Source organism: Paramisgurnus dabryanus, chromosome 7 (genome assembly GCF_030506205.2).
Source record: "Paramisgurnus dabryanus chromosome 7, PD_genome_1.1, whole genome shotgun sequence".
Classification (NCBI taxonomy): Eukaryota; Metazoa; Chordata; class Actinopteri; order Cypriniformes; family Cobitidae; genus Paramisgurnus; species Paramisgurnus dabryanus.
Window position 1 is genome coordinate 26939002 of NC_133343.1, and position 26261 is coordinate 26965262.

Genomic DNA, 26261 nt, shown 5'->3' on the forward strand with positions numbered 1-26261 from the left:
GTATTATTTATTAACCCCCCCCCCCAAATAAAATCCTTGAACAAGTAATTATGACACTGTATAACATCATTTTGAACACCCTGCAGTCACTGCACGCATATCAAACAACATTAACATTTCAGTGGGCCATCATACTCGCACCGTAACAATAAAATACAATAAAATAAAACCCTGGCACATTGAGTACAGGGAGCACATCTAACCAGGAGCTACAGTGTGTCTGGCTTCCTTTAATCTAATACGGTGGCTATAAATGTATTTGTACCTAGCAGATGGGACCCTTCTGTGATACTCCAGGGGGAAATTGTTTCCAACCCATTTTTTTAAATTTACAAGCTATCCGTGTCACAGTACTCCACTCGGGCATCATATTACATTAAAATACGTTTAATACGCACCCAGCCGCAGCACAATAATAAATATATCTTCAACAAGTCAGTGTGAAACAGAATCATAGCTTGTGAATGATTAGGTAGATAAACTCTAAAAAACTAAAAGTGGTTCACCCATAGAGAAACCACTTTAAAGCCTATATAGCACCAGTGTAGAACAATGTGGTGGTGTGTAAAACCATAAATTGGGCTATAGTCATGCTATAGCACCACTTATGGTTCTACATAGGTGCTATATTGCACTTAAAGTGGTTTCCCTATAATTAGTCAGTGAACCACTTTTAGTGCTATTTAGCACTATATTGTGAGTGCACATAAATTGCTTATAGGCTTAAAGTCAACATGAAATCAGAACTGCAACTTTTTAACATTACATGTACATGCAAAAACGCATTTATGTTTAAATTTGACTATGTATAATTTCTTAATATACATTTTAGGTTCAGAAGTCATGGCCGTATGGTTAGAAAGTCAGATTTGTAACCTAGAGGGCGCCAGTTTAAGTTTCACGGCCGGCAGGTTGCAACTGAGGGGCCCTTAAGCAAGGCACCTTATTCCCAATTGCTCCCTGGGTGCTACAGACACAAATGTGTACTAAAACGTTAAGCACATTTTCTATCCTTTTTTTTTTTGGAATAAAAATGTGTATTTTAAATGCACAGCAAGTCGCATTAGATAAAATGCATAAATATAATACAGAGTAGGGGTGCGCGGGGCAAAAACTAACGTGGGGTTAGTTGTAACACGAACCGTTTACATTGTTGCACAGGGTTGAGCGATTTTTTTTCCGTACTGTTTTCATGCTGTGAAAAGACGGTCTCCCACAAATTTATGGAAATGTATAATTTTTTTCCATAAAGTTATTAATGAACGAGTGTTTTGGCAGCATGTATGTACATTTTTTCATCATATGTTTTTTCGGTTTCTGAGTTGGGTGTGTAAGATACCAAAACCAATGTTTTTCATCTTAATCAGTGTCTTGTTGACTAAAACATTGCATCGTTTTGAAATATGTCTGCAGCTCTTAGCAACTTTTTTGGTAGGCTTGAAAATATTTTCACCCAGCGAGGTTAATTGTAACGCTTTGTTACAACTAACCCCTCAGCACTAACGATATGAAAACCGCTAACATTAGCATAATTCTTGCCGTTGTTTTAAATAAGCTACAAACGAATGATTGCTGGCTTACAACAAAATAAATGCTCCTGTCTTATCAAAATTGTGTATCAAAATGTATTTTTGTTCATATCTTTAATATTGATTGATTAAAGTCATGTCAAAGATTAAAATCATAATGAAATGAATGGCTTAAATCAGACTTTGACTTTCATTATCTCAGAATTAGATTTTGAGACTTTAGTATGGTTTTTACAGATTTAGACACATATAAAAATGTTTTTTTTTGTCAAAATTTATTTTTGTTCATATCTTTAATATTGACTGAATAAGGTCATGACAAAGATTAAAATCATAATGAAATGAATGGCTAAAATCACACAACGTTTTTTGTCATATTTGTGCTGCTTTTTCTCACATATTTAGACATTTGTATCCATTTATAATTGAACTATGGTTAGATGAGGGATGAATAGTGTAGAAACCTGTCTATTATAGGCAGATATATAAACAATATCTACTTCAAGTATATAGACAAAATAGTATTGAAATATTTGCCTCCAAACGTAATTTCAGCAAGTGTTACAACTAACCCCCTGCCTGTTACAATTAACCCCACCTATGGGGTTAGTTGTAACGTTTGCACTTCTGTCACGCTTGGTGTAATTGTCCAAGATTGGTAAGAAATAGAAACAAACTTCAAATGGCCATTTGCAGCAGAGATGTGTGTGTTGCTTGTGTAAAAATATAATTAAATCAAACTCAAATATTCTTTAATGATTGAGCCAAAACCAAAAAGCATTATGTTGTGCCCCGCTCTGCCCTACTTGACATATAGTAATATTTGGCAGTGATACTAAATTAGCTTTGCGGAGAAGTATGTGTGTTCACAAGGATTGAAACTATGATTTAAAGCAATGCTCGTAAGCTACCAAGTGAGCTATTGGGCTATTGTCCAATTTTGGCTATTGTCCAGGTAACCAGAACTATCTATTTAAGAATTCAAAATATGCCATTTTACAGGCATAAAAAGAGTTGTGAATGGTGTTTCATGCTGATTTTAAGACAACCTGAGCTTATAAACCCATTTTAACCATGAGGCACATTAGTCTAAAACATGATTTTGAAGCGATTATGTCCTTGATAATCCCTCTTACCTTGTACATTCAGGCAGTTGTGTTTTACATTTCCTCTTTTTTTTAGACTCCTTTTTCCCTCCTGGCTTTGAGCCAGCCCCCTGTAACTCAGACCCCCTCTGACTATCAGGAACATGTAATGAAGTGAGCAACACAATGAGATTTGGAAAGTAAAAGAACAAAAAGAGAGAATGGAAAATGTAATGGTTGAAAGAATACTGCTGAGGGTTTGGAAAGTGAAAAGAAATGATAATGATTGAGAACAAAGACACAACAAAATTTGGCAAAATTATAAAGAACATTCACGGGGAAAAATGTTAAACGCTAAAGTAAATCAAAGTGTGCAAAAAATGTGCTGAAAAAATGGCCTTTCGGTAACCCATCTTCTTTAAACCTACTGTAATTCCCTCTAGATCTGTTTCTTGCCCTAAATTTTAACATCCAAGTAACACTATCAGTGTTTTGGATGTCTAAATACTCATGTGATTTAAGATCACATACTGTATGTAAGGTGATGATCTGTTGTAATTTGTACCTGTTGCCATGAACATGGGAGGCACAAAATGCAAAGCTGTAGTGGAGCAGCGTCGGGTCGACCATGTGCCCTGTGTCCGCCCTCTCCAGAAGGTCACCAAGGTAACACAGATGTCTGTGGCACCCTCTCACCCCGTTCCGAGCACAGTATTCATCCAGGACAAACACCTGACCTGGGCTAAACCATCCCTATAATTCAAACAAATGTCACCAGCTTGGAATTGTTAAAATGTTCTAGGTAAAGAAGCAGTTTGTAGCTTTAGCCTCTCTATCGCCATCTCTGTTTGAAACATAACATGACTGGTTACTTTACGTACTTTTCTTAACATAGGTGGATCATGCCTGTCAACATTGGGATTTAAAAATTATGAAAATTTCCCGAACCGTGACACCACACTCCCCCTGTCCCGTTTTCAGTACTACATGATTTTCAAGAAAACATTTTCTTAGTATTTTGTCTTATTTACAGTAAAAATATCTAAAAATTCTAAAATTTAGATGCTTTGTCTTGATTAGCAAAACGAACCAAGAAAATAAGTTTTTAGACCAAAAATATCAACTTTAAGTGATTGTGTGCATAAAAAAGCAAAAAAATCTGCCAATGGGGTAAGCAAAAAAATCTTTTTCTTAAATACTAAATTCCAGAAAAATTAGCTTAGCTCATTGGCAGATTTATTTTGCTAGTTTTATGCACAAAATCACTTAAATTTGATATTTTCGGTCTAAAAACTAGACTTATTTTCTTGGGTTTTCTTGTATTCACTTTATGCAATCCACAACATTTTGTTAAAAATAGACAAAATCAATAAAATGGACTAGTGCACGTTCACAAAATATTTGATGTCGAAACAGTATCCTTACCCCAATTCGCAACAGTAAGCTTATAATAATGATTTTTATTTTGAGCTGTCACACACACTGCAAAAAAAATGATTTTCAAGAAAAAAATTGTAAGTATTTTTGTCTTGTTTTCAGTAAAAATATAAAAAAATTCTTAAATTAAGATGCTTTGTCTTGATGAGCAAAACGAACCAAGAAAATAAGTCTAGTTTTTAGACCAAAAATATCAACTTTAAGTGATTGTGTGCATAAAACAAGCAAAAAAATCTGCCAATGGGGTAAGCAAAAAAATATTTTTCTTAAATACTAAATTCAAGAAAAATTAGCTTAGCTCATTGGCAGATTTATTTTGCTAGTTTTATGCACAAAATCACTTAAATTTGATATTTTCGGTCTAAAAACTAGACTTATTTTCTTGGGTTTTCTTGTATTCACTTTATGCAATCCACAACATTTTGTTAAAAATAGACAAAATCAATAAAATGGACTAGTGCACGTTCACAAAATTTTTATGTCGAAACAGTATCCTTACCCCAATTCGCAACAGTAAGCTTATAATAATGATTTATATTTTGAGCTGTCACACACACTGCAAAAAAATGATTTTCAAGAAAAAAATAGTTGTATTTTTGTCTTGTTTTCAGTAAAAATATAAAAAAAATCTTAAATTAAGATGCTTTTTCTTGATGAGCAAAACAACCCAAGAAAATAAGTCTAGTTTTAATACCAAAAATATCAAATTTAAGTGATTTTGTGCATAAAACAAGCAAAAAAAATCTACCAATATACTAAGAATTTTTTTTTCTTTACATTTTTTGAAATTTTCTTGCAGTGTACAAAAAATTGTACGTGCAAAAATGACTTTCTTACTTAGTATTTTTGTCTTGTTTTAAGCACAAATATCAAAAAATTCTTAAATTAAGACGTATTTTCTTGATGAGCAAAATGAAAATAAGTCTAGTTTTTAGACAAAAAATATAAAATTTAAGCGAATTTAAGAACATTTTCAAGAAGATTCTTCTCATTTCATTGGCAGACTTTTTTGCTTGTTGTAAGCACAAATTCACTTAAATGTTACATTTTGCTCATCAATAAAATACATCTTAATTTAAGAATTTTTTGATATTTTTACCGAAAACAAGACAAGACAAAGTTAAGAGAAAGTAAGTCATTTTTTCCAGTGTGACAGCCCAAAATAAAAATCATTATTATAAGCTTACTGTTGCGAATTGGGGTAAGGATACTGTTTCGACATCAAATATTTTGTGAACGTGCACTAGTCCATTTTATTGATTTTGTCTATTTTTAACAAAAATGTTGTGGATTGCGTCTTTATGTAAATACACTAATTATTGTACTATTGTAACTTTCAGCTAACTATTCCTCCACACTTTAGTGTGTCATTTCTGCAACACCCGCATCACCAAATTTTATTTAAGATTTCCTAAACAATTTCCCAGTCTGCAAGTGATCAGCCAAATAGATTTTCCCACTCCAAATGAACGGCATTGGTTAAGCCAGTGTTGCTCAGTCTGGCAGGTCAATTTAAATTATTAATAGCTTATTAAAAGCCTATTTATAGCTGTCTGAATATTAAGCCGAGATAGGATCAAATATTTTTTTAATTACATTGTGACACTTGGACATTCTCATCCTAATTTCTCAATCTTTTGATTCAAATTTCAGTACATTTGATCTTACTTACCAAACATGCAAAGTTGTCATTTAGCCTGTGGTCCAGTGTGAGCCTCTGCACCATCTCAAACAAGGAGGCATGATCAAAGCTACATGGGTTAGCGGAGATAAACTCATCCATGCCATGCTTCTGTGCTCTGTCAGCATCTATCCAGCCAATCATCGGAGAGGAAGGGAGAGGGGGTGGGGTTAAGGAAAAGTAAGTTAGCATACAGCAAGGGAAATTATTTTTTCTCTTTTCACCACAAAACTACACGCCTGCGATGAGTTATCGATGGCAAATCAAAAACATTGAGCTTTCACATTGTCAACTTGCAGCAAAAGTCAAGCAGAGTTCAATCGGACCTAGCGATGTGGTACTGAGCGGTAACCCTCAGCTCACATTCAGTCTGGATGTGCATGCATGAGCTGGACTGGGCGCGGTCACTTCCTGTTCTTGCAATCAAAGCGTTTGAATGAACTTAAGGAGGTTGGGGAATTTCCAAATGATGAATTTGAATTTGTATTTTTTCATATGAATACAATAGATTCTGCCATTCGCAATTGATGAATGAATAAAACTGGGCTGTGTGCTCGTTAAAATACAAAATCCTGAAAGTGGGGTGATACATTAGCTAATCATTTTTGGGATAATCTAACAAGTGAAACTTTGTCCAAAAATAAAGGTTCCTAAAAAGGTCTTTGTAGGGCTGTATGGTTCCATAAAGAAATTTTAACATTCGTAGAACCTTTCTGTTGCAAAAAAGTGTCTTTGTAGTGGATAAAGCTTACACCTATAGAAAGATTAGTTTTTTAATTTCTTTTTGCTTTTAAGATTTTTTGTTTTTTCTTTACGAAAGGTTGTTTGCGGAACAAAAATGGCTATTTTATAGCATAACTATGAAGAACCTTTTTAAAACCATTATTTTAAAGAGAAAATGGTTTCTTAAATATACTACTGTATATCAATGAGCAGGGGCGGATCTAGAAAATTATTTATGGGGTGGCAAGGGGGTGGCATGAGAACTACAAGGGGTGGCAATGAAGTAAGCGTCCTTGCATGGTTGTCGTGGATTCAAGAAAAATTATATACTGTATATACTATATTCGGTGTATACACTGGACCTCAAATTTTTATAACATTAATAAACGCAACAACAAATGTTCCTATAAGTAAGTACCCAAGCAGCTACCTTTAGCATCTCTGTAGCACCCTTTGTCTTAATACTAAGTTAATACATACAGCTTATCAATATCTAAAAAAACACTGACTGGTTGAACATAGTGGTATAAAGACTGTTATATAAATAAAATAGGATTGCCTAGTTTATATACATGTCAAACATATTTGAAAGGCAAACATCTCTTTCTCTCATAACCCTCTTCTTTAATCCTTTCACTCACTTCATGATGGATTTCTGTCTTTTCACTTCTTTTTAGCTCTTTGCCATCCATATGTTTCTTTCCTTCATTACTTCATCTATTCTTTTCCCTTCCACAACATATTTTTCTGTTTTATTTGTACCTTCCACTCCCATAGTATTTGATTTTTCTATTATTTTTGGTAAAAAGAATGGATATCAGCCTTTCTTTTCATAATATCCTGGAAAATGCCGCATTAAGTTGTCTTTCAAGCTTTCTAAACATACACAACACTGAATAGTTTTGTCTCCTTAACGAAGACAAATAAAAACATTAGACTATATCATAACGAGTGATTTCATATGCACGTATGGAATATTTTGATTGCTGCAGTAGCTAACAAGACATGACGGGCTAGAAAGAACTGCTTAAAAGATATTTACTGCTTACATAAACCTGCAGTTCAGTTGTTTTAACTACCAAGCAACTACCTCGTGCAATATTTAACATCAGTTTAATTTTTTTATTTTTATCCTGATGCAACATTTATCTATAAATATATACCGTATTTAGTACTCTGATTTGCCGATGTGATGCTCAACTTAACCACTTTAAGACACTAAAGAGAATTTGTTTTGGCAGCATGTGATGATGTGAGGTGCTTTATTAGATCAGAATTCCTCGCTACAGACGTGAAGAGACTCTTTCTTCATGGGCATAAGTTGCACGTTCATAATCATTCTTGCCTTTAACCTCAACGATGGAAAAGTAACGTTTGTGCTTTTTATACTTTGTGTTTGCGTCCGCTACCTTTGTTTTGAGCTCGTTGTACTTCCCATCGCTCTGTTGTTGCGGGTTTGTGCGACTCGGAAGGGATGGACTGCAGCGCGAGAACCGGGCTGCATGTGAGTGCCTTGGATGGGGCGATGCATCCTTTCACCGCAGTTTCCAAACGTCTCCAACCACGCCAGAAAAGATCGCTAGATTGGTCCTAGTCGCTTTTTTAATAAAGTCGCTAAAGGGGTCTAAAAAGTTTCTTAATCTAGCGACCAAGTCACTAAATTGGCAAATCTGCGCGGACTTTTTTTACACTGTAAAAGACTTTCTGCTCGGACTGACTGCATGCTTGTGTATGAACTCTGCTGCCTCTGGTTGGCTAACGATGGAAATTAAGCCAATCACCATCAGCTACGTGGTTGTCCCACCCCGTCTAAGACACACACACCAATCATCGTCAGATATGTGTCTCCCACCCCCAAACACACGCAGAGAAAAACTACATTGCCTTTCTGGTTAAAAGAGCCTACTCGGGTATAAATTGTATATATTAGGATACCCGCGCTGGGGTGGCATATGGGGTGGCAATGGTTTTATTTAGGGTGGCAACTGCCACCCCGTGCCACCCCGGTAGATCCGCCCCTGTCAATGAGATGGGGTTTGTGTTAAAATGCCTAAATACCTAAAACATATGCAAATACAGTATATGGTGGCATCTGAGAGCACTAGTGAAAATTCTTCTATTTTGCCTTTTTCCAATTTTATATCAATTATAATATTAATGATATTATCTGCATAACAATTTAAGTAAAACCTAAAAATCTGAAATTGACAGAACAAAAAATGCTATAGGAAATAATAAAAACCTGCACTTATTCCTAAAAATAAGAATTACTGAATTAGTGAAAGAATGATAGAATCTAAGTTTGGTGATGGTGCGCTCGAATTTTGGAAGAATGTGGAGAAAATGTGCATCATGTAATAGCATGAGAGGGGTATGTGTTTCTAAATAATAACAAAAATCTCACACCTTTTTGTGAATACACAGGGCTGAATAAAGTGTTTATGTACACTGCAAAAAAATGGTTTTCAAGAAAAAATATCTACAAATTCTTAAATTAAGATGCTTTTTCTTATTGAGCAAAACAACCTAAGAAATTAAGTCTAGTTTTTAGACCAAAAATATCAAATTAAGTGATTTTGTGCATAAAACAAGCAAAAAAATCTGACAATGGGGTAAGCAAATTTTTCTTGAATTAAGTGTTTAAGAAAAATGTTCAAGATTTTTTGCTTACCCCATTGGTAGATTTTTTTTTGCTTGTTTTATGCACAAAATCACTTAAATTTGATATTTTTGGCCTAAAAACTTTGGCCTTGGGTCGTTTTGCTCATCAAGAAAAAGCATCTTAATTTAAGAAATTTTAGATATTTTTCTTGAAAGCAAGACAAAAATACTATAAAAATATTTTTTGCAGTGTAAATACAAAAACATATTGTTTGGACCTGGTTAATAAGAGAAACGTGAACGGGGTTATGTAAAGCTTTGATATAGTTTTGCTATAGACTAAAATGAAAACATAAGACAAAAAAGAAAGAATAGAGGCATGAAAAGGACAAGAATTAAAACTTATGTGAAAAATAACATACTGTAGATAGAGGATAATTAAACGACAAACTTAATGAACGGATAAAATATAAACATTATGTAGATGGCAAAAGCTCTGTAGGTAAAAGCATTTCAGTATGGAATAGAACTAAACACGTATAAGTTTAATAGATAACATAACAGACGGTATGAGTTATAGGAAGTATGAAATTGAAAGAAGGAATACGAAAATTATACTGGTGGCCAAAAATGGTGCCCTAATTACAGGGTGTCGTATTCATTTGCATATTTTACATTTCATAATTATACAACAATGTAATTCCACAGTGAAGCACCACACAGTTTTAAATGGGCTTATGAACAAACCATTCATACACATTCTCAGAAATAAAGGTACAAAAGCGGTCACTGTGGCGGTACCCCTTCAAAAAGCAGTACAGGGTGCAAATTAGTACACATGTTGGTCGATCAAATGTACTTATCTGTACATATTAGTGTACAGTCTCAATGACAGCTTTTGTACCTTTATTTCTGACAGTGTAGGAATATGGCGGAAATGGTAAGAAAATGATTTGTTTAACGGAAAGGGTTATTATTCATTGTTATGGAGGTCTATAACATGCAGGGCGAGACATTTTCGCTGTGCTTTGCAAATGTCATGCAAGAAAAAAGAACAGGAAAAAAATGTCTGTCCATAATCATTCCGTATGTTTCTCATTTGCAAGTTGACAATACTGGAGATATTGTTCAGTGTGATCATAAAGGCTGCCGAACACACTGACAAGCAAGCCACTTCAGTGGCATGCTAACAGGCTAGCATTACTGGTCCGGTGCAGATACACGGCTTTAGCATGAAGTTAACAGAGGCTCAAAAGTGATTAATTCATTCTCTGGAAAAATGGAGAGTAAGAAAAAGGAAGAAAATGAACTTGTCTTTCCATCAGCACTTGAATGGATAACATGACATCAAAATGCTCACCTACTCAAGCAGTAAGGGCAATCAAAACAAACAGGTGCAAAAATGGACTTGACCTTTGCTAAGTTCTACATTGGGTTTAGGGGCGAGTTTAAAAAGGCCCTAGCTTTTGGACTAAACAATCAGGAGTATTTCATGGTGAGGAGGGACGGCAGCACCTGCCCCTTCACATTGGCATTCAGAATACTCCACTTACATATTTGCCAACTCTTTTAAGCAAGTACAAAAAGAAAGAAATTAGTTTCAAGGCAAATGAACCCTCAAGAGTAAAGTCCATTCTGTCAAGAATCTGTAATGTGTCAGCTCTGCTTTATAATTTTAATGAAAGACCCCATGAAATTATTGAAAAAAAATGATTTTTTTTGCCTTTGTTGATTTATTTCCTATTCAAACAGTTTACAGTACAAACATATTGAAATGCTCACACCTTCTTGCAAGAGGTTTTAGAGGAAGGGACCTCTGTCAGGTTTTTTGTAACGTGAGCCATCAATATTTTGGTCTATTCTCCTAAATAAGAAGGACTGTAAATTGTAAATTCAAGCTTGTTTAAAACACTTTCATCTAGAGGAAATATAAAACAAAACTGAATACCACAAAAATGTAATTTTGATTCCATAGGGTCTTGATCAAACTGAATTTGCATTGAAAATTTGGCTTGGATTTATCTCCAATAAATGAATCTTTTCTTTGATATGTTATTGCTGAATAACAAAATGTAGTAGATTTGCTTTAGTGTAACCATCAACACAACTCCATTACTCTGAGGGGTCTTCTGATGCCAGTGGTGTTTATGTAGAGAAGGCAATTATGCACAAAAATCATATTAACTAACCTAAACAATAAATAAATACAAACTCACTAATTTACATGCAACCTAATCTGGCAAGAATAATGAAGGATTGTAGTTTTAACTATCATCAAAATAGGTCAACAAAAAAGTTAAATCGTCTACTTATATGTCTAAGGCATGAGAAGTGAGATTTGAAAGGAGCAGAAAAAGAACTAGAAAAAAGGATAAAGAGAACACGTTGCATTGGTCAGATAATGGTTTTAGAATTATCTGACTGGTGCTAGCTAACAGGTTAGCACTTACCCTTGAGTCCAGCTAGAAGACAGCAGGGTAAGAAGGGACAAACCAGAATAACATAAAGACTAGCAACAAGGTTGAAGAAAAAAGCAGACACGAAAACCCTGACTCCACTACAGCTGCTGGACTTAAGAAGGGTACAAGCAAAGCATGAACGAAGAAAAACGTAAAATACAACCACCTGTACTGAAATGAATAGTGTAGCCTGAACTGGTGGCTGGTCAGATTAGAGGAGTGTGAGAAAGGCAAAAGAACCAAAGAAAGGAGAGTGAAGAAAGAAGGGAAAATGGGAGGAAAACAAAGGACAAAAAGATGGAAAAGGAAAGAAAGAAAGAAAGAAAGAAAGAAAGAAAGAGGAAGAAATTAAGAAAGAAAAGAGGGTTTATAAAACAAAAAGAAAGAAAAGTAAAAAGAAAGATACAAAAGAAAGAAAAAAGAAGAAAGGGAGAAAGAAAAAACAAAAAAGGAAAGAAAGAATGAAAGAAAGAAAGAAAGAAAAGAGGGTAAACAAAAGAAAAAGAAAGAAAAGACAAATGGGAAGGTACAAAAAGAAAGAAAGAGAAAGAAAGGAAGAATTAACGAAAAGAGGATTAACAAAAGAAAAAGAAAAAAGTCAAATAAGAAAGATACAAAAGAAAGAAAAAAAGAAGAAAGAGAAAATGGAAGAAAGAAAGAAAGAAAAAAGAAAAGAGGGTTAACAAAAGAAAAAGAAAGAAAAGCCAAAAGGAAAGATACAAAATGAAAGATCGAAAAAGAAAGAAAAAGAAATGAGGAAAGAAAGAAAATCGGCTTAACCAAAGAAAAAGAAACAAAAGACAAAAAGGAAAGATACAAAAGAAAAAAGAGAAAGAAAGCAGGAAAGAAAAAAGGGTTAACAAAAGAAAAAGAAAGAAAAGACAACAAAAAAGATCCAAAAAAGAAAGAAAGGAGGGCTAACAAAAGAAAAAGAAAGAGGGAAAGATAAAAGGGTTAACAAAAAAAGAAAGAAAAGACAAAAAAGAAGATACAAAAAAGAAATAAAGCAAAAAAGAAGAGAACGATAGATGGGAGAAAAAGAAAGAAAGAAAGGAGGGTTAACAAAAGAAAAAGAAAGAAAAGACAAAAGGAAAGACACAAAAAGAAAGAAAGAGAAAAAAGAAAGGAGGAAAGAAAGAAAGAAAGAATGAAAGAAAGAGAAAAACAAAAGGAGGAAAAAAGAAACGAGGCAAGAAGAATAAGAAAGATACCAAAGAAAAAGAAAGAAAAGGTAAAAAGAAAAAAGAGAAAGAAAGGAGAAAAGAAAGAAAGGAGGGTTAACAAAAGAAAAAGAAAGGAAAGAAGAAAGAAAAGATTCAAAAGACAAAAGAGAAAGAAAGAAGGAAAGAAAACAGGAGGGTTAACAAAAGAAAAACAAAGAAAAGACAAAAAGAAAAAAGAAAGGAGGAAAGAAAGAAAGATAGAAAGAAAGAAAGAAAGAAAGAAAGAAAGGAGGAAAAAAGAAATGAGGCAAGAAGAATAAGAAAGATACCAAAGAAAAAGAAAGAAAAGATTCAAAAGAAAAAAGAGAAAGAAAGGAGGAAAGAAAGATAGGAGGGTTAACAAAAGAAAACAAAGAAAAGACAAAAAGAAAAGATACGAAAGAAAAAAGAAAAGAGGGCTAACAAAAGAAAAAGAAAGAAAAGAGAGTTAAAGTAGAAGAAAATACAAGAGGAAAGATCCAAAAGAAAGAAAGAAAATAGAAAATAAAAAGGAAAAGATGACAAGAATACAAAAAGAAAAAAATTAAATGAAAGAAAAAATTTAAACAAAAGAAACAAATAAAGGAAATAAAAATGAAGAAAAGAAAGGCAAAAGAAGAAATAAGCAAAAAAAGAAAATCAAATATGTCTGCTGCAGATGATTTTGACAGGATTCTGAGCTTCACACAGGTGCACTGGATTGCCAAACACTAATAAAACTCTAAAGCAGACTTAACTCCATCACTGATACATTAACTAACACTGTACTGGCAACACACTTACCTTTACAAATAAAGATTTCAATGCTGTGTGCTCAAATGTGTATTTCATGCCAGTATCAGCCTCTAAATTCATTCTATGAAGGTACTGCATTCTGTACAAAAAATCCAGTTACCATTTAAGTCAAAAATATAAAGCAATCGTTATTCAACAATTCAGGCTGTCAGCCTTAAATTTCACTGTCTGCAAAAATATTAAAGACAAAGTGTTCAGGCATTCCATCCCATTTTTAATTTAAATTATTATGCACTCTGTATTCAATCAGAAAAATATTTCCTAATGTATTTTTTAAAAAAAATTCAGAACCTTCATAGTATTGTAGAATCTGCAAAAACCTTCTGCAGCAATTTTGGGAAGTCTAAAGTCTGTGTGTAGTATGTTGTATTTTCCACTAGTCTGTGCCATTCAAGTCCACTTAAGGGTGTTTTAAGGTGGAGGGTGAAACATTTACACAGTGTTATAATGTTTCAGACAAAAGAGGGTCTGTGTTACAGTGAGAAAAAATTGAATGGCATCTGAACTTGTGAGGCAATCATCTGACCACAACAAACATTCACAAACAGGACAAATAAATCAATGAAAAAACAACACAGAACCTCTATCCTTAGATTTTGTATATGTGCTTCCATTGGTTGAATTTATTTTGAAAGTATATCAATTTCCTTCGAAGACATTTTATTATTTAAAACATTGCTATGGACAGATGTGAAATTAGAGGCACACCAAAAGACAAGGTTCTGAATAGCAGGATCTATTATTATTTAGATAATACAAAGTGACTTGAGGTTAATGTGAAGTAATAGTTTAATTTTTGGATTTTTTTATCAGACTCAAATGCTGGTGAGAACTGTTGAGCTTTATTTTTAAAAACATGGGGCGTAATTCATGACGTAAACAAATAAAAAAGTTACATGCAAGTTTAAGGTTCATTAAGATTGAATGCGTACGGGAGAAACCATTGTTTGATTTAGACCTGCAGTTACAGTCATAGCGGCCTAGATATCTTATTTTGGGGGTTGCCCTACAGGTCAACACTATAGGACAATACATGACAACTAAAATTGCAATTTCAGTAAAACAGTGAGATTTTAACATTTTGTGATATTTTATATAAATTATTTTCTAATGCTGCGTACACACCAAACGCGAAACATCACATTCCTTGCTCTAGATTACTCGGGGGATTTTACTTGGTGTCATGCAAATTTTCCACTTGAGTGAACATTTTGGTAACACTTTACTTGAAGGGGTGTATATGACACGTGCCATGAACATGAAGGAGATTTTATGCATGTTTTTGACAACTGTCATTAAGTGTCATTTGTTCAATGATGTCCTTTTTTATGTAAAAATTGTTTGAGATGATTTTGTTATGACAACTTGACATTAACCAATACATCATATCTTGTCATGACATTACAAGACAACATAATTGACATTTTTTACCAGTGATACAAATTAAAATTGTCATTAAATTGTCATTAAGTGTTAATACTCTGTCAAATTGTTTTATATCAGCGTCATGAATATTTTTCTTGACCTCAACTACAGTGGTACAAATATAATTTGTCATTAAAATGCCATTAAGTGTTAATACAAATAGTTTTATAACAACATCATGAATATTCTTCAGTCCATAATTTTTTTAAGTTTCCTCCAGAGGTTTAAGAAATAAAATCAATCATTCAATAATTATAATTATAATAGTAATTAAAATAAAATAAAAATATTTTATTGCATTTGGAGACCGATTTGCCTAAAACTAAATGAAAACAGTACAATAATGGGTTAAGCATGCAGGGTTGGGTCATATTGCTGGAAAAACAGTTAATTACATTAAAGGGATAGTTTGGCCAAAAATGATATTAAACCCATGATTTACTCACCCCCAAGCTGTCCGATTTGCATATGTCCATCGTTTTTCAGACAAACACATTTTCGAATATTTTAGAAAATGTTTTAGATCTTTCAGTTGATTAAATGTAATGTTACGGGGTCCACAACCTTCAAGTCCAAAAAAGTGTGTCCATCCTTCACAAAATAAATCCAAACGGCTCCAGGATGATAAACAAAGGTCTTCTGAGGGTAATCCGCGCGGTGTTGTTGTAGAAATATCCATATTTAAAACTTTATAAACTAAAATAACTACCTTCCGGGAGCGCAGCCATCTTAGTCGCGTCCGCATTCAGGATGAGAGCTTACGCAGCCTACGGAGGCTTCTCTGCTGCTGCTCTGTGCCCCCGCCCTCCGAATTTGTCATACGTCACTAAGGAAAGTGCGTAAACTACGCTAATACTCCCTCCTGAATACAGAGGAGTCTAAGATGGCGGCGCTACCGGAAGGTAGTTATTTTCGTTTATAAAGTTTATATTCGTTTATAAAGTGTTTGTCTGAAAAACGATCGACATATGCAACTCGGATAGCTTGGGGGTGAGTAAATCATGGGTTTAATATCATTTTTGGCCGAACTATCCCTTTAAAATAATGAAATGTTTTGTTTTTTTCTTCTATGTTTTTCTTCTAACCATGTGTGTGAGGAAGAAAAATTTCTGTTAGTTTTTTTATATATATTAAGAGACATTCATAAAGTTAAGTATAATCTTTTGACATGTCTGTTACATTTTGTTAAGGTATTTTAAATTATTTGACATAGTATTAAATGACAGTTTCATGTAATGTTAACCCATAAAGCTAGGTAGTTTCTTAAGTTTGGTAGTTATTCTGCTATGTCATGTTTAGGACAAATTTATGACAAGTTATGATGCACTGGTTTATGTCAAGTTGTCATAACTAAGACATTTCAAGCAATGTCATCTTTGCATTAAAATGACATAATTGAGCAAATGACAGTTGTCATAAATGTGCATAAAATCCCCTTTCACGTTCATGAAACATATCATTATTATAAAGGCGTCATGTCAGTTTTATGAACACCCCTTCAAGTGTTACCAATATGTTCAACCTGCACGGAAGACGCACGTTTTCGCGGCATGATCACGTCATTCACATCGCACAGTGAGAGTTAAAATAACGTCTTTGCATTGACGTTGTATGTAATCTACTCACGCAAATAGTTAAATTCGCTTCTGGTGTGTATGCCCATAACAAATAAACATGCCGTTTTCTAGGACCTATGTTCGTACAAATACTTTCTTTCAAACACTAAAAGATACACAACAACGACATCGAAATAAACACACTGCTTCACTCTACACACTCACTCTTACCTTTTCCTTCTACTTGTGTAGTATTCTGAATGCAAGCTGACATTATAAGTTACTATGCAGCAAACAATTTGTTTTCAATTGATTAGGTGGCGTCACTAATAGAAGGTCGATTTTTAGGATGACAACAACCCGAAATAATTTTTTTATGATCAATAACAACTAAAGTTAATGGATGTGTCAATTGGTTTTAAAAGACGAAGATGAGGTTGGCCTTGTTTGGTAGTTCATTTACTTGCCCCTTCGTCTTCTGTAAAAACTTTTTTTGTAAAAACAAAAACGGTACAACCGCTATTTAAAGAGGTTAGAGGAGAAATCCTATCAGCTTATTCAGATTTTACTGTAACATCTTGAATGACACTGTAATGTAACGTTTTACTGATGTTTACTTACAGAACTGAGAGATGGGGGCGTCCATCTGTGCTGAAGCTCCGCCCTTAGAATTCAGTTTCTGGACTTGGGTGGGCGGGACGGGTTTGTGTGATTGGCCAGTTGCTCGATACATGGCCTGTACCCATAAGATGCGATCTTGCTCATCATCGCTGGCAAAGATCACAGTATCGCCCTCCTTCACTGCGTTGAAGAATGCCCGGCCTCCATCTAGACCTAAAAAATAATAACGTTTATTTTAATGGAGGTGGGTTTGTTTAACATCAACCATCAATACCTCCTCTAAAAATTATGCAATGATATATGTGGCATGTGAATGTTTTACCTGGCTGTGGGTCAGTGTAGTCCACAGTATAGCCATCCAGCTGCAGCAGCTCCTGTGGTTCAGACTTCTTCTCCCGATAGCTGCACATGGCAAAGGTGTACTGACTTACCTATTGCAAAAAAATGCACAAAGAGTATTTAAATATTTAATATCCCATGTGCAACCCACAAAAAATCCTGATAACTACATCATGAAATACTTGTTTCTCCATTGGCAGCCACTGAAAAGTAATTCCAGACTTTCAAGGATTTTATTATAGTCGTACAAGTGAGCACATTTTATTTTTAAGTGCATTTAAAAAAACAAGTTTCTCCAGGTCAACTGTCAACAGACTAATAGTCTATTTTACGGTACTATTTTACAAGTCACTGGTGCCATGTCTTTACAGACATACACTGCTTTACTTTGAGGTAATAAAATAAATTGCTTGTACTACCACTGCATGCGGGTTAGGCACGCCCACTTATTTACATACAGCAGTATACATAAAATAGAAAAATCTATTGCAATTGACATTTTATTACCCTGCAATGAAATATACTGTGCTGCCGTCCAGCCCTAACCAAGGTCACAAGTTCGATTTTCAGGGAAAAATGTATTCCTATGCACTGTAAGTTACGCCATGTTGACATACCTGTACCAGAACAAAGAAGCGTTTCTTCCAGCGTTTCCAAACATTTTTGCCAACAGCCCATAAATACCTAAAGGGATAACCACAGATGAAGTCAATACGGTATTTAATTTGTTTAAAACAACAAAATCATGGAACAACTACAATAATGAAACAGCAGATCTGGTATCCACAAATACTGTATTTTCCGCATATGGCGGACTCTCGCGGTTGTAGACGGTAATGTTGTCTCTTGGTTCATATGTGTCAAAATTTATACTGACTCACAAGTCACACCTGACTATAATGGCCCTTTTCCATACCCCACGGTTTGGTTTGGGTCAGGTCGGGTCATTTCACCTCACTTTGGCTTGGTTAACTTTTCCATCAAGTTTGCGCTGCCTACTGCTGTGACATCATACATGTGATAGCGTCGTTGTACATTTTCCTACATTCATTTATTTCTCAGTCCGCTACAAAATTAAAATTGACCACCACAAATAGATGTTTGTGCATCGCGTTTATCACTACGTCTCTCTCACATGACAGTTTCTGTACAAACACCCGTGGCGTCAGTCGACGCGCTTCGCAAAGCCTCAATTAAATCTGTATTTAAAGGTGCAAAAGAGGATGTTTTTCGCCGACTGACAATCCAAAAACGGTTACTGAGTTTTTTTAAATGAGCGCATGCGTAAGAACAGCCTTCCTCCTTCACAGCTCATTTCTAGGGAACGCCTTCCAAAACTCGTGCATGAATATTTGAACACAAGTGTTTGTTTACTACCGGCATATGCTGTGTCGTGTGACTCGCGTCAGTGGATTCATTATGTGAAATGATGATAATAAACAAATAAGACGTTAAAACGTTAGATCAGTCGACGCTACTCCCATTTCAACTAGCATGTAGCAGACTGGTCACTGCCTTACAACTACAGTACAAGAACAACGTCAATATACGTGAATAACAGTGCAACAATAATTATTCCCCAAAGAAGGAATAATCACTGTTACCTGTCGGGAAGAATTTTGCGAACTGCGTGTCTGTCTTGACACCTCTCTGTTCCTTCATTGCTCCCTTCAGCATTGAAATATTTCTCCAATAATGACTCTGTTTACATTACGTTCTTCTGACAATTTTCTCCTATTCCCAGCGGAAGTCTTTCTTTTGCGTCCTCCTTCGAGTTTCTTCTCTACCGTGGTGCAAATTCGAGGAGGAAAGCAGGATCGACAATGAAAACAAAATGAAACTTAAGACAGAGTTTCATGCGCTATGCGCATGTGTCGCCTGTGTTTAGTTACTGGAGCCCGCATGTCTCTCACAAGGATCGTAATGGCAGTGATTGACAAGCCAGAGGGCCAATCGCTTATGCGATGATCGCATGAGCAATTGGCTGATGTTTTTAAGGCCCTATCTTGTGCACAGATGTATTAATATTATTACTTTTAGTGCAGCTAATAAATAGTCTTTTATCATTTAGTAAAGACAGTTTCAAGTAATATTGCAAAAATGTATAAAACAAACATCCTCTTTTGCACCTTTAAGCATATATGCGGACGTGCGCATCAAGAATGCAAGTCTGGAAAAAAACTGTAATTGTGTTCCTGATTCACGACCTGTGGATGGTTTTCATCGCTAAAATGGAGTTTGGGAACTTACAGCAAAGCATAGATGACAACAGGTTTACTTGAGACAGCGCAAGCTAGCATGAAGGTAAAGCTAATCTTTTACATTATAGCGATGACGCTGGTAGTGACGATTCTCCCAGACCAATCAGTGATCTACAGTGTTTTCGCGTCACATTTTGGTCAAGTCAGACCGAGGTGGTACTAAAAAAAAGTATCGGGTACTACGAACTAAACCCATTGGTAAAGCTCCCAAATGTAAGATGACCCAAACCAAACAGTGGGGTACTATGCAATGGAAAAGCGCTATAAGTAGCAGGACCAGCCAAACTATGAAAAAAAGTCTGGGAAATACGGTACACTAAATAAAGTGATCTTTAAAAATGTCACAAGTGCTATTACACGTAAATCCCAAAAAGAAAATATTATGTCATGGAAATAGTGAATTAAAGTGGTTTATTTAAAGTAAGATGGAGGCAAAGACATATTTTGGTTGGTTAAAGTATTTCCTGACCTTTAAATCATTTTCTAATGCCACTGGAGGAGTAAAAGGTCCAAAAGCCTCAACGACGTCTTCTTTACCTTGAGCAAATACTCAATAAAACTGAATCTCTTACCCACAAGCCTTCATGTTCTGCGGCTTATCCATGCGGACAGCGAGTTTGATCTTCAGATCTTGATCAGGGCAAGCCTTGGTCACGGTCATCTTATGTAGCTCTGCCTGTTTTGGGCTGTTTGGAGTTGGGTGAAGGACAACCTAATCATTGAACACGAGAAAACATTAGACCGGACCAGACTTATCGAATGCAAGCATCGAATGGGAGTCCAAACAACTTTCAAGGGAACAGTAATAGGCATATGTTGTACTCTGAATTAAGGTGTGTAACAATCTGAAAACACATTGGGGGAATGCATTTCTTATTAGTTTGACTCATGAATATTAATAAGTAGATGTAATATTCACTCAGGCCTTACAGCAGGTAAGTGGGTGGTAACCTTGTAGATAAGGCAGAGGCCACAGATCAGCCACAGGGCAGCCATCTAAAATATTTTTCTCTCCGTAGTGTTTAAAATATAGTCATTATAATTCAAAAACGTGATTAAATTTATACGTTTGAATATAAATTATAATTAAATACATAAATACATAAATTTAACGTCATTCTGTTGCATGCATCTGCCCTAATAACTTCTCGAATTAATTTTCACACACTCCAAATTCAATAACAGGATAAACAGGTTATGCGAGTGTGTGAAACTATCCCCGAGTCTGTGTGTGTTGGCCGATAATGTCATGTTATTTCACCAGTCAGCGTTTTCGGAAAAAATCTCAACACTCCATTAATTTTGGCTCATGCCTCTGTTCTGACACTTAGAAGCTGCTGTTCTTCTTTTGGCACCTTATCTGAGAGTTTCTCTCTTATTCTCCGCTGTCTGCTCATTCTGGTTGTCTCTCTCTCTCTCTCTCTCTCTGATGAGTTGGCGTAATCTATTTCTTAGCAGAGTTAAAGGCTTAGCGATGCCTGCCTACCTTGGCCTGCGCAAAGACACATTTATAAAGTCTAAACCCTACATCCGGCATTAGAGGACATGGGGGGGAATGGATGAAATTGGTCATACCGATGAAATCGGTACAGATAACTACTAATGTTGTAGTCTTTAACCCAGATGCAACAGGCTTTGCTTATGTAACCTTTTTTGTGCAAGTATATTTAAGCAATATTGCAGGCCAAGTGCCGAAGGTAAGTGCATTCATTTTGAAAACTCCACCATAATAACCTCAATCATTTTGGATCATTACAAAAACTGAACTAAAAAACATGAAGCGTCAAACTTCAATCTGTAGCTCAGTCTCCTGCACCATCTGTGTTTTGAAAATAACCAATACTTCAAACTGTGCAGCTTGGTGAAGCGATACTTCAGCCAAAAATCAAAATTACCCCATGATGTACTCATCCTCAAGCAATCCGAGATACATATGTCCATCATCTTTCAGACGAACACATTTGGAGTTATTTTAGTAAATGTCCTTGCTTTCCAAGCTTATAATGGGAGAAAACAGAGATTAGATAACAACTTCTGACTTTAAATCCCAAAAAGTGCATCCATCCTACACAGTAGTAATCCACAGGGCTCCAAGGGGTTAATAAAGGTCTTCTCCAGGTAATCGATGCGATTTTATAAGAAAAATATCCTTATTTCAAACTTAATAAACTATAATAACTAGCTTCTGGTAACAATTCCATCTTGGACTCACGAGATTCACAAGAGTCACTACGCAACGTACCTATGGCAACCAACACTCACTATGCTAAAACTATCGCGTGTGTTCAAGATGGCGCCGTTAGTGGAAGCTAATAATTACAGTATTATAAAGTTTGATATCTAGATATTTTTCTTACAAAATCGTAATAATTACTCGCAGAAGACCATTGTTAACTGTGTGGATTAACTCTGTAAAGGATGAATGCACTTTTTTGGGGTTTAAAGTTCCCTTAGTAAATTCCCTGATTCCTGTTATAAAGCTAGTAAGAGTTAGCCTGGCTCCGCCCTCCTACGTGCTTCCGCTTAATTTTCATTTCGCTTCAGTACTACGTCTGGGACTGCTCTGTAGAGTTTCGTTTTCTCCTGCAAAAATCTGCAGGACCAATCAGCGAACAGATGGGGGTGGCTAAGAACAATGACGTTGAGGTTGTGCATCAGTTTGAGTTGTAGTTCAGTAATGGCAGCGGAGAAAGACGTGAGAAAAGCTATTCGGTCTGTTGTTGCAAAACTGCCGAATATACAGAAGTTAAAGCCGGAGCAAGAACCAGGTGTGCCAAGTTTTGTTTGTCTGATTATTCTGACTTCCGGACGGTTTCGGTGCATTATATACGTCACGACCACACGTTAGCGATTGGCTTTGGCAGATCCTGAGTGACTCTGGGAGGGTCCAATAGTTTTAAACTTCAACAATGGACCCTCTTTAACGGAAGTAACGCTTTGCAATGAAGCGTGGCCAGACTCTCTGTACAAATGAAATGAATGTACGAGAGTCTGGTTGGACCAGGCTAAGTAAGAGTAAGGAAATTTACTAAAAATAACTCCAAATGTCCTCGCTTGAAAGATGATGGACATGTGTATCTCGGATTGCTTGAGGATGAGTATATCATGCGGGGAATTTTAATATTTGTCTGGAGTATTCCTTTAAGCTGAGGTAAGCTATTACTATTTTAAGTAGGGCTGTGACGATGCATCGCATTTTTCCATTAAAAATAACTGAAATCGTTTCTGAATCGCAAGACTTCATGCACAGCTTGTGCGTGTACTACAGTATGGGTCTTTGTAAATTTGCTTATAATCATTTCCTGGAACAGCGTTTGTAATGGTACTTCTTCTGTGGCACAAATGGAGTTTCTGCACGAAAGCGTCCTCTGGCTTTTAGATGTGGCGGAATTTTACCGTAATTCTTTCAAATTTATTCATTCAGAACGATTAATCGTCACAGCCTTCATTTTAAGTGATCACAATGAACAGAAAAAACACGTGAAAAAATCCTATTGTCTTCCGTTATTCCTTCTTTCATTCCTTTTACCCATCCATCCATCTGCACACTGTTAAGTATAAGACAAGAAAAAAAATAAGTATTTTAAGTTACCCTGCCGAGCTCCTTGTCCTCCAGGGCCAGCACTCCTGTGCTCTCAGTGAAGAGCTTGACTTTGACTGCTGGCAGAGGGTGTGTGGTGGTGAAGTCTCCTTGTGTTCCCCAGCTGAGAAAACACAAACACTATTCATGTCTTTGATTCCTGGCTCTTGCCCTCTTAGCTTGCCATCTTCTTGCAACACTAACACATCTTTTTATCCATCCATCTCACACAGAAACACACCCACATCACAATCAGTCATTCTTTATTAATGTGTGACTGCACAGGGGACATCTCGCGACCCTTGATTTCATTCGATTACGTTTTACGGGCAAAAAAACTGTCTATGCAATCCTGCTCAACTACACAAAGGGCCTGATGAAATCTTTTGCTAACAAATTATTTGATAAGGTCAGGAAACTCCTATACTGAATGTCAACCGCATACGAGACAGGCGGGCGAGTACAGTGTGTCATTTGAAGTTTTATACAAAATTTGTGCAGCAGATGGATTGTCTTTGGTTATTACAGGTACAAGACAAGAGTTCGCAACTACAAGAGCCAGCCCAAGGCGTTTAGCGAACTAAGTGTCTTCTTAGAGCCCCCGGTGGCCACCAGGATGCCCCCAAAAGCACATAAAATGACAGCTTGACTTTCTTCTATAATATTTATTATTAAAGAGGACTTATCATGAAAATCTGACTTTTTCCATGTTTAAGTGCTATAATTGGGTCCCCAGTGCTTCTTTCAACCTAGAAAATGTGAAAAGGATCAACCTAGTAACTTAGTTTTGGTAAACCGTTCTCTGAAACATGTGAAAAAATAGGTCATTGAAATTTGGCTCCCATTGTGATGTCAGAAGGGGATAATACAGCCCCTTAATCTGCACTATCCAAACACGACACTGTCATTTAGTGCAGAGATCAACACATTTACAATTAAAAGGACACCAAAAATGGCACATGAATACACACCTACAAAGGGGGACACCAAATATTTATTTGACATCTTAATAAAGTTTTGTGAAATGTCCCCTTTAAGAGCTCAGATGCAAAATCCTCTAAATGTGTCTAATCGATTCTGTCAATAAATGGCATTTCTGAATGGCCTGAGGTCGGGAATAAGTGGATTTAAAACATAAGTATTAAAGTATTTGATGAATGTATAATACATGCAGAGGGCATTCGGTTCATATCTCATTTTTTGCCGTGTTGTTTAGCGGCTTTTGCATATGACAGTCCTTCCAAAAAACAATTTTTTTTGGTGAATGTTGCGTGCAGAAATCCTTGATCTTGCGGCACGTTTTCTTTAAAAATGCGATGGAGTATACGGATATTTATGCAATTTTATGCGATGAAATTGCGGGAGCATTATATTGATGTTCACGTCGCGTATTACATCACTTCCTAACATTCCCAAGACAACAGGGGACATGGCTGCTCAAATGTGAAGTAAATGCAATTTTTTTTAACTTTCTGCGATGTGATAGATCTGACTTTTTACTACGAAAATGCAGAGATTATGAAATCATGCAAGCCCCGCATATTTTGCAAGCAGAAATCTGCAATTTATGTGGCGAAAGTGCGGCGTATTTAAATAATGCGGCCCCACGCATAACTATGCAGACTTTGGCTTATTATGCATTGAATCATGCGATCACATAATCACGTTTTTCTGGAGGGACTGATATGAGTTCCTCTTATATATTTTTTGTGATATATTCAGACTATGCCAAATCTCAAATGACTATGTCTTAAATAATCAAGCATTGGCAACATTCAATTGTACTGGGGGCACCGAGGGGTCCCCGTATAAAATTCTGCTTAGGGCCCCATAAAACCTTTGGCTGGCCCTGGCAACTTCACTAGCATTCATACTTGGATTCACATTCTACTATTTATTTTTTACTCTTTCTTTGTAACTGTTATCTTAGTATTGCATCATCTTACTGTGTGGTCAAACTAATCCATATTCTATGTGCATGTAGACTAAATCCATCATAAAGATGATGTAAGTGACATTATGAATGATATGTATACATAATAGAGGAATTATAATATAATGGTATAGAAATGTTCACCTAAAAAAAGATACACTTTCTCCCCTGCACACACACAGAGTGAGGGGTAGAGTTGGCCTAGTAAAGCATAAACACGTGACTCGATCTGCTGCCCTGGAAACAGGCTGCACATTTCAGAGGCAGCAGTCAAATGAGACCGATTAGAAAGAAGGAAGAAAAAGTGAAGGGAAAGGAAAGGAAGAGATAAAGCTGGTGTCAGAGGGAAATCTGCTATGTGTGGTGGGAAGTGTGATTTATCGCAGTGAGAAGTGACAAATTCAGATTCAAATGATGGGCGAGCACAATCTGCGTGATAACCACCAGGGGGCGAAAAACATATCATGATGCCTGGGCGGTTGAGAATAGATTGAGACCATTAGCAAGTGCCTTGCAAAACTGTTTGCCTCAAACTTGTGAGTAAAATGTGGCCATTTGCATGTGAAGATTTAAGCTTGCAGCAAAAGTGCAACATTGTTCGACAAATATATGTATGGTTTCCATGGAGATAAATCGGTTAGCATACTAACGGTGCTAGCGGCAAGTGTCAGAAGGTTGCACATGGCCAGGTTTGGCTGAACTGTGTGTACAGTATTTGTCAGGCACAGTGGAAAACTATATTCCTTGGACCTTGCTCTTTCAAAGCTCTCATGATTTTAAGATAAAGTATTAAAATAAACTAAGTTAAAAATTAATTAGTAAGTTTATATTAAAGGAACATGCTCACATTTTGGGAATTTAGCTTATTCACCGTATCCCCCAGAGTTAGATATGTCCATTCATACCTTTCTCATCTCCGGGTGTGCTGTAACTCTGTCTGACGCAGCCCCACTAGCTTAGCTTAGCACAAAGACTGGAAGTGAATGGCTCCAGCTAGCATACTGCTCCCAATAAGTGACAAAATAACGCAAATA

General features: G+C 35.9%; 1 protein-coding gene across 14 annotated transcripts in view; it reads right to left on the reverse strand.

Annotated features, from left to right (window-relative positions):
• cadpsb (Ca2+-dependent activator protein for secretion b) overlaps nt 1-26261 on the reverse strand; it is a 128226-nt gene that overhangs the window by 37730 nt on the left and 64235 nt on the right. For 10 of the 14 annotated variants that reach the window (XM_065279876.2, XM_065279875.2, XM_065279878.2 and 7 more), the window contains exons 7-14: nt 23307-23418; nt 20287-20426; nt 18071-18137; nt 17437-17545; nt 17115-17327; nt 11507-11518; nt 5724-5860; nt 3180-3367 (exon numbers count right to left, since the gene is read on the reverse strand). In XM_065279876.2, coding sequence (XP_065135948.1) covers nt 3180-3367; nt 5724-5860; nt 11507-11518; nt 17115-17327; nt 17437-17545; nt 18071-18137; nt 20287-20426; nt 23307-23418 — 978 coding nt within the window. The remainder of the gene's footprint in view (nt 1-3179; nt 3368-5723; nt 5861-11506; nt 11519-17114; nt 17328-17436; nt 17546-18070; nt 18138-20286; nt 20427-23306; nt 23419-26261) is intronic. The other 4 variants (XM_065279877.2, XM_065279879.2, XM_065279871.2 and 1 more) reach the window with 1 other exon arrangement.